Here is a 9,188-nt window from a genome sequence, read left to right on the forward strand (position 1 = left end):
AAATATCACTTTAAAATAGAGTTACAGTCTGTAGGAATCCTGATTTATCAATAATCATGCATCACCACAGAATAAGCTGATAAAGGATTTTCTCTCACACATCTCTCGCCTCTCCCTTCCATCACAGTGCTAAGCCCATGTGAGCTGTGCTTGCACAACAGAGCTGCAAGACTCAGTGCAGGAGAAACAATCAAGGTTGGAATGACAACAAAAGCACCAGATGCCACTCATGCCGCTTCCACGCTCCAGTCCTCAAGCATCACAGCAGAACAAGGAACCACCCTGACTCCAAGGTTTCCTAGTAAAGACATATTTGAAGAGGCACAGCCACTCTCCTAAGAGATAAAAATAAAATGCTGATACATTCTATTGTCAAATAAGCCTGTAAGATCAGAATTACATAGTGTTAGGTATTTTATTCCAGTTATACAGTCTAGATCACATTTAACTGTTCATTTAGCCTAGCACAAATCTCAATCCACAGCATAAGTTCCTTTCAGCCGACTTTTTAAATGAAGTCTTAATGAAGGCCCATCATTCAATCTTCTGTCCCTCCATTCATGAAGTGATTTTTAAGCATCATTGAACGACAGCACTTGGATACTAACAGTCCACTGCAAAGACTTCCACTGAGAAAACAAGGTGAAAAAAATACCCCTGTCCCCAAACACAGAAATTGTACCAAAAAAAAAAAGACAAATAAAGGTTTGTAACAAATTTTACTTATAGAAAAGCACAATTTTAGCATAATTTCACAATAAAAAGGCAAGATCAGTTTGACATTATAAAAACATGGCATGTCAATTCAGAATGCAACAGGTAAAGCACACTGTAATACCCAGTATAAAAGGTTTGAGATACACTGTTGTATTTAACCAGTTACTCCTGGTGCCTCTGCAGATATTTTTTTAATTACAGGACACTTCTCTCTACTTCATACATGTCAGAAGTATATTTTGGAATATAAAACCATGAAAGTGTTAAAATACATTGAAACATGTCCAGAAAACTCAAACTCAGGACCAATTTCTCTCTATACACAAACAGATCTACCTTGTGTACAAACTATCTGTCCCATCATTCTACTCCTCCTTACAAAAAAAATTTTATAATGTCTTGATGCAGAAAATTTTTCCATCTTCTCACTTCTGCATTCATGCAACTTCATTATCAGGTTTCCTTTTCCAAGTATTAAGATGTAAAATTAACAGTTACTTTTCCTGGGGCTTTTCCAACATCTTCAGTGCTAATCTTCCAACCATTAGCAAACTGTGTAAGGGGAAAAACCATATAATTTAACAATAATAACAATAATTTGTCAATTAATTTTCAAATACTTCATGTAAGTGATGCACGGGAACAAAAATAATACACAAAATATGATTCACTCCATCTCAGTTTAATTAAGCGAGTAAGAAATCACACACAGGAGGTTAAAAGAAAGTATTGTACCTGACACCAGCAATTAGCCCTGCAGGCATGAATTTTCTGGAATGGTAAAATCTTGTTCCCATGACGGCAGTCAGTGCTCCAGATGTAACTTAAATGAGAGATTGTACAGTCCAGTCAGCAGAGATGCATATTTGGGAGAAATGTAATTAAAAACTAACAGAACAGAGAGAAGTAGCAGCATCAAGTAAAAAGAGAAACAGGGTTACCTCACTTGACGGACTAAGAGAGTCAATAAATTGTGTAAATCTTAAAATGCTTCAGTTTGTAAAGAGTAAGTATTCTACATCAAGTTCTAGCAGACAGTGCACTCCATATGCTTCTGCACACACTTCTCAAATTTGTTTTTCAAAACATGCTCTTTTTGAGACTGGAAATAATTTATGATACACTGCTCTAGAACTCACTCCTTCCCCACACAGGCAAATGACTAAAGTTGTGCACATAATTCCCCCACTTCTCAAAAAATAGAAAGAGCATTTGTCTGACTTGTAGTAACCATGTCTAACATGTAGCATCACATCTAACTTGTAGTAATGTTCTGAGAATTAACTAATTTATGTTTTCAAAAGGGAAGTGTGCTAAGCATTACCACGGTGAGAGTTAATTGTCCCTGACCATTTGACCCAGAGACACTTGACTGAGTAAGACAGAAAGGACAGTCCCTGAAACATGGGATCTCAAATAAAGACTGAATGCTAAAAACTGTAAGGAAAATTTACACTGATGAAATCCTTATCCTTACTATGTATCTGCTACCCAGTGGGAACAGCTACACACATGTTGTTTCAACAACTCTTTTATCCCCTACCATTGCTTCTATGTGATGACTGGTCCTGCAGGATCCAGTTCATCTTCAGTCCTAGGCATGACACCCTTCCTCCCTTACACCGGCCAAAATATCGTCACTGACACGTATTAATCTCAGGTAATGGGGTATGTAAGAGGCTGGGACCATAGTCTAACACACAATAAAACGAAAATATTTCAGTATTAAAATGCTTAACGTTCTAATTAGTAGGCAGTCTTCAAAATGTGCACACCTCACAATGGAATTTTGTTTCAAACAGCAGTAGAACACAACTCCTGCAAAAACTTTAAAGCATGAACAGGAAAAGACTCCATATGCTACTGAGTTACAGAAATGTATCTGTCTCTTGCACTTGGGAAAACACTTGACCTCACACATCCTAAGCTTGCTGTATCAGCAGGTTATGAAGGCACAGCTTTTGGCCTGGCCAGTAGATGTGGAAGCTGATTGCCTGTAAACAAAGCTGAAGTGAAGAGAAATGCCGGGCCTTCCCCCTTCACTCCCGACTTTCACAAGTCAGAGAGCCAGATGCTATGTCACTGCTTCAGCCAGAAAATGCTGTAGTCAGTGGTGGCTCTTTAAACACTGACTGAGCAGCAACTCTCCACAGTTACCTTCTCTCATCGGGGGGAAGGGAAGCTCCAATTCCGAGAAGGAAGAAACAGCATTATTGAAGCTTGCTTCTCTCTTAATTCTCCCCAGGCATCAACACCTTTGTAATTTCACATATTTGTCATATATAAAAATAAGCCAATCACAATCTCTGCCATTCTCTGTCATAATAAAACAGTCTGCTAGGGGCATGGTCAGTCTGAAGGGGAATCTCACTTCCCAAAATGTTACAGCCTCCTGCAGGATGCTCAAAGTAGGAGGATCCAGCCAAAAAGAGGTCAGAAATCCATTTATTAGCACTTCTGTTGCACTGTGAGCCTTGAAACACATCAGTACCAGACAGATCCATGTTGGCAGCAATCAGTTCAGTAAAGTTAGATTTGTAAAACTATCTGTGTTTAACTCTTCTGTGAAGACTTTCTGGTACTCATTTTAAATATACAGAGTAAATAGAATATTTTCTAAATAAAATTTTAAATTACTTACTCAGAGAAACCCAAATGTTATTTGGATTCTGTGAGACCTGATAAGCACCCAGTCCGGCCAAACTCCCAAAGAAAAGGCCAGCAGCTAGTGATGGAACACTGCCTGAATAAGTAGAAGATAATCCATTGATTAGAAACTTAAAAAATTACCTTGGTCAGCAGCTTTCCTGTTTTGCAAAACAGCAAAAATTATAAAAGTAAAAGATGGGCATTCATCATTCATTGTCATAATGAAGATTAGAGAAGGGATTTTTTAAGATATTGAGACCATGCTGATCAGCACCAAGAAACACTTCAATTACTCTTGCATAAGATACATATAGAATTAGTATTTAGTTCTCTAACAGCAAAGCCATTAATACATTCATGATTGAAAGAATAGTGAGAAAAACAAAGGAATTGGTGTTTTCCTTGCACAAACTGAAGCACGTTGTTTCAAAACAATATTATGAAAATTCCTTGAAAGGCAGTAAAGTCGGACTAAATTGTAAGGATTTAAGGTCAGAAGAAAGGACACGTGGGTGGAATTGGGCAGGAGAGCATTCAAAGAATTTCCAAGTAGTAGGGTGCAGTTGAACAAGAGAGGTCATATCTCCTAAATACACCTGAGATTGGATCCAAAAGTAACTGCAGACTTTGGAAGAAGGTTCCCTGAAATCACTTAAACTTTGAATCAAGTCCACAGTATAAACGATAAACCCAAGCTACCAGAAAAAAAAGGACACCACATCTAAATTGGTGATTTACAGAATATATCAAGTAATGAAGTAGCACGATCACTGTGAGTGGTGAATGCCCTCCATAAGGCTAATGGAGAATTAAGGACTTAATGCTACTGAAAGTGGTTCTTTATACATTCTGTTTCTGAAGATCATCTTTCAAAGATTTGAGACTGAAAAACTAAGCTGATAAATAGCTCCTCTCAATGTTAAAGGAGGACTGCATATTGCTTCCAGAAAGTAATAATTTTTTAATCATCAACAAGGTTGCTGTAATATTGCTTTATATCCTGCTTTTGATATAAAAAGCAAGAGACAAAGATGATAGAAAGCACCTGATATACTTGTACATGTGCAAGGAAAAGGTGCACACTCTAGTAGGTGGCTGCTTTGCACAGAATATGAACTAAAAAAAAATCTGTGATAGCCACAATGCTTGCCACATGTCTGGGAGCCAAGAAACATCCATCACATCCTTGAATTTTACCTCAAGGCATTGTTAAGTAGCTCTGACACCTACACGTACTAGGACAACCACATCACCGCTGGCTCAAGAAGTTCCTACATCTCAAAACACAGGGACCCAGAGAACTCGCTAAATGAAGACAGAAAAATCAATCAATGAATCACTCACTCACTCACTCTTTGATTGCCATGTTCTCATGTTCATCCACAGGCACCTACTACTGCCCCCTGTCTGTGTGGGTAGAAAGAGCTGGCTGTAAAAGAACAGATCAACTTAGATCTGATCAGATAAACTTACAACAGATCAGATCAACTTCTATGCGTGCAAGTTCCATGTTCTTTTGGCTTCTCCAAGTTATTAATAAGGATACAATGGCTCCTTTGTATGGTTGTGGGGTGGGGTTTTTTGTTTTGTTTTTGTTTTTTTTTTCCCTTTCTCCAGCAGTCACCATACGAGTTTCTGTTCCCCTTCAATAATCCTGTGACGTGGATTCCCTTGCCTGAGCATAACCATGTCCTCCCAATCGGGTTCCACAGGACAAGACAGATACCCATCATTTCATACTAGCCTTGGAGAAATACAGATGCAATTAGTTACTTAAGTTCTCAGTACTGTCCCTTCTGTCCTAAACTCCACTCACAACCCAAAGGATAAATCCAAGCCAATGGAAAACAGAATGGAATAGGCACTAGCAGCTATGTAGTCAAATGCACTGGTAAGAGTCTTACTGACTTCAGCAATGCCCCTTCCTAGCGTAAAAACTAAGATGGCTCAGGGATTGTCAAAGCCAAAAGAGACAGTGTTGCAGCAGACATGAATCCACAGTTCTGTCTGGAGGAGGGGAAACTCAGAAAAAGGCCCGGAAATTAAAGCAGTAGGTCAGAGGGTAAGCTTATGATGCAGAGCCCAGAAGAGAAACAAGTTTAAGAACTGATTTGCACTATTCAGCTCTGTTTGGAGAAAAGATAGTTCTGAAAGCTCCCTGCAGCTTGCAGTATACCGTTATCATCAAAGATTAAAATGGGAATAAATTTTTGTCATTTGAAGACACAGAACACTTATATAATGCTTGTATTTTAAACAGCAGGGGTATAAAGCCTTTCTGAAGCAAAATTACACGACAGCTCACCCAAAGAGCGTAGTGCAGATATCAGCATCCACCAGACGGCAGATTAGGGCCTTATCAGCCCAAAGCACCAGCTCAACTCAAAATGCACCACACCCCAACAGCAGCAAGTAATCAGCACATGGCACAAACCGATAAAATTTACATATGGGTCAACTTCGAGATAGAGAGGCTTTCGTAAAAAGCTGCCCAGCTCTCACCAAGTTATTGGGGAGAGGGAGGAGGGGCTGGGGGGGGAGAGGGAGGCAGACAGAAGCCCCTTTCGGCACCCTACCTGCTTTCGCATAGCCAATGATCCCTCCTGATGCCACCAGGGCGGCGTAGCCAAAGCCGAGCCAGTCCACTGCCATGCCGAAAACTGGAAGAGAAAACTGGGGTGAAGATCAGCACCTCTTAACCTTTTTCAGGGGAGGAAAAAGAAAAAAAAAAAAGCAAAGCATTTTGCCGTGGCGGGCTTTTCCACGAGCAAGGAAAAGCCTAAGCCCAAGCCCTGAGGCGAGCCCAGGGGACGGAGCGGGCTTTGATGGCAAGGCAGCCCGGGGGCACGGGGCACCGTGCGGCCTCACCTGCGCAGCGGCCCCGCTCCGCAGCAACCGGGGCGGAGCAGGCGGCGGAAGGGGAGGCGAGGGAGCCGCGCACCGCCCAGAGCTTCCCTTTTCCGCCCGTTCGGAGAGAAAGGGAGAAAAGCTCCGGGTACAAAACCCAAGTGAAAACCCACGAAGAGGCAGGGCAGGGTGCCCCCCGCAGCCGGGCTTTGGTGTCTTTCCACCCACCTGCAGCGCTCCCGGGAATCCCTCGGCACGGCGGGAGGCCGGGATGCCCGAGCAAGCCCTGGTGCCTACAAATGGCTCAGTACAGACCAGGCTTTGTGCTCATGTTCAGTGAGGGGCAAAGCTCCCGCAGAACTGCAGTCGTGCGCACCAAATCCATCCCGGTCCTCATCCAGAAGTGGGGTTACGTGGTACAGCTGAGAATTTGGGGTTGGGTTTTGGTGTAGCATGAGCTACAACTCTGGGCAGCTTACAGGCTGCTTCTGGCTGTATTCAGTAATTTCAGGATAGCTCTTGTGTGGAACACGTACAGGATTTCTAGGAGCTCCAAATTACAAACTAGCGCACCAGAAAAAGCAGTCTTCTGCTTTAGAACAGTGGGAGATGGAAAACATCTTGTAAAGAAAATGTTTTGGATTTTTTTTTTTAATCTGGAAAAAACCGTAGATATGTTTATAATTGCCTGCAAAGCTAAACTGTTTCTCTTTTTCGAGCACTGAAACTGGTTTTCTTCACATACATGGTCCTCCATTATTTTACTCCAATTTTCTGTGTATTTTCCTCCCTTGGACATTTCACTATATAGAAAGAAAAAGTACTCCTGTAGCCAGATCCCTAATCTGAGGGGGTTCGATTCCAGTTCATAATAGAAAGCATGAGAGGCCTTACTTTCTGCAAAATACACCTTTCCGTAGCTGCATTTCAAATTTTGCCATCTTTATTCATTAGCCTAATGGTCAGAAAGTGGGGAGCAGTTTAATTCCTTTGTTGGCCTCAGTGGTTTAAGTAGGTATCTCCTCCCCCTGTGCAAAGTGCCACAACCAATACGTATCTAAGCTACGCTGGATGGGATTTCCTTTTCAACGAGGTTCAAGCTTCACTGGGCTCTGGTTTGTGATCCAGCACAGGGATTCCCCAAGAGAGGAAGCAGGAAAACTGGAAGAAATCCTCAGCTGCTGGAGTGCTGAACTCACTTGGGGCTCAGTTGATGCCGCTCCCTGAGCTGTTGTTTCCTGCAGCTATGGCTCCATCCCACTCTCCAGTGTCACGCACGCCCACCCCTTCTGACAGGGACAGCTTTGTCACCGCTGACATCTCTTCTGCACTGCTGCCTCCCCTCTACCATTCTAAGCAGTTCCCTGAAAACTAGAATGGAAAATGTGCTGAAAAGGGTGATGTGCACAAAGATACAACAACAACAAATTGCCAAGCACTCATTAGTAGCAGAGTATTCACTCAAGGTGTAAAAAATACGTGTTTTCCCCTAAGGACTGTTCATCTCCAGTTCACAAATTGTTCTGAATCTCATGAGATGCATAATTCTTTGTTACTACATAGGGGGTTTGGACTTTTACAAACGTGTAATATTTACTTCTAAGCCCTAACTTAAGAACCCAAATTCTGCAGAATTTTTGCTTTTTAATCTTAAAATTATGCGCAGACTGGATTTTTTTCCTAGTGCTTCTGCAAACCGGCATTTGCAATTGTGATGACTGTATCCATGAGCTCATGTATTCAAAAATTCAAACAATAAAAACTGGCTTAGTAGTGGAAGACTTTTGCCAAGGACCTAAGATAAGCACTGCCAAATAGATGTAACACTACAAGTGAAATCACTGTGCACAATTCCCTTATTTAAGCTTTTACATTTTAAGTCTTATATTTACTTTAGAAGCCTTATGAAATAAAAATCTGTTTTGGCACCTTTCTGTCAAGTCAACAAACCATTTGAAGTCCTATAGTATTTGCATGTTTGTGAACACAAACATTTAGGGTATCATTGAAATAAAAAGCTGTGTAAGCTCAAACTTAATCCTTTTAATGTTGAATTAAACTGAGCTTGCATAAATCAGCTCTATTTAATATCCAAACAAGGGGCTCTGATCATTTATCTAAGTAAGGAAAACAGTTACAGAAGGTAGATATGGACACTCACTTCCAAGAGAATACTGCTACTGCCACATGAACAATTCCCTAGCAGCACTGATGATGCTCATTTTGTTTCAGTGTCAGAGCATAGAGCTGGAGCTATATCCTGGTTTATATCCCTAAACCAGTCTGCATTCTTGTCTCCAGATTTGGCTCAATCTTTTTTCTGATTGTCTCTACTTTTTCTCTTGCTACCCAAATGAGGAGGAATGGATGAAGTGAATCAGAATAATGCATAAGTCCAATTAGTCTTTGAAAACAGAAATAATAATGCCTACTTCAGTAGTGCAGAAAACAACATTAACATGCCTAACACCTCAAAAAGCTAGAAAGGAAACATTTAGTTCAGCTTTTTGACCTGGTTCTCTCCAGCTCAACTTGGTTTTTTCCACTCTGTATTTGTAATAAGGCTTAAGATAAATCCCTGTTCCCACTGACTGAGAAGGTCGGGAATTTACTTTTTGTTTAAATGCAAACAAAAGAGATAGGTGACATTTCATCAGCATGGCAAAAATTTCAAGTGTTATATAAGTCTTTTTTAACAGCATAGCTCAGTTCAAGGACTTGAAAAAACACAGTGGGAGGCGGGGGAAGAAAAGGTAAAACCTTATTGATACTCTTCCACCTAAAATCATGTATCATATACTGAACAAAATGTTTCAGTCATGTGAACCATGTGTGCAAAGATTTAAGAAAAAATAAATGTATTAAGTATGAACACAGTAAAAAAGCCATTGTGCTTAAAAAGTCTATATATATAAGTCCACATCAAGAATTAGAAATTACAGTTTTCCATGAGTGTAAGAATGGGATGTGATCGT

The 9,188-nt window shown here is 40.7% G+C and overlaps 1 protein-coding gene across 1 annotated transcript; it reads right to left on the reverse strand.

Moving 5' to 3' along the window:
- Positions 1-700: 700 nt before the first annotated feature.
- On the reverse strand, positions 701-6,304 carry LOC120763757 (transmembrane protein 14C-like). Its single transcript, XM_040087310.2, has 5 exons — positions 6,235-6,304; positions 5,943-6,026; positions 3,359-3,460; positions 1,453-1,540; positions 701-1,269 (listed from the first exon to the last, which is right to left on the reverse strand). The coding sequence occupies exons 2-5, from the start codon at positions 6,016-6,018 to the stop codon at positions 1,212-1,214; spliced, it is 324 nt and encodes a 107-aa protein (XP_039943244.1). The 5' UTR covers positions 6,019-6,026; positions 6,235-6,304; the 3' UTR covers positions 701-1,211.
- Positions 6,305-9,188: the final 2,884 nt, after the last annotated feature.

This window comes from Hirundo rustica, chromosome 1, assembly GCF_015227805.2.
Source record: "Hirundo rustica isolate bHirRus1 chromosome 1, bHirRus1.pri.v3, whole genome shotgun sequence".
NCBI lineage: Eukaryota > Metazoa > Chordata > Aves > Passeriformes > Hirundinidae > Hirundo > Hirundo rustica.

Coding starts and splice junctions, on each gene's coding strand:
- LOC120763757 (XM_040087310.2), bottom strand. CDS start 6,018: ATGGCAGTGGACTGGCTCGGCTTTGGCTACGCCGCCCTGGTGGCATCA. Junction 3,461..5,942: donor CATTGGCTATGCGAAAGCAG/GTAGGGTGCCGA, acceptor CTACTTATTCAG/GCAGTGTTCCATCACTAGCT. Junction 1,270..1,452: donor GGGCTAATTGCTGGTGTCAG/GTACAATACTTT, acceptor CCCCTTACACAG/TTTGCTAATGGTTGGAAGAT.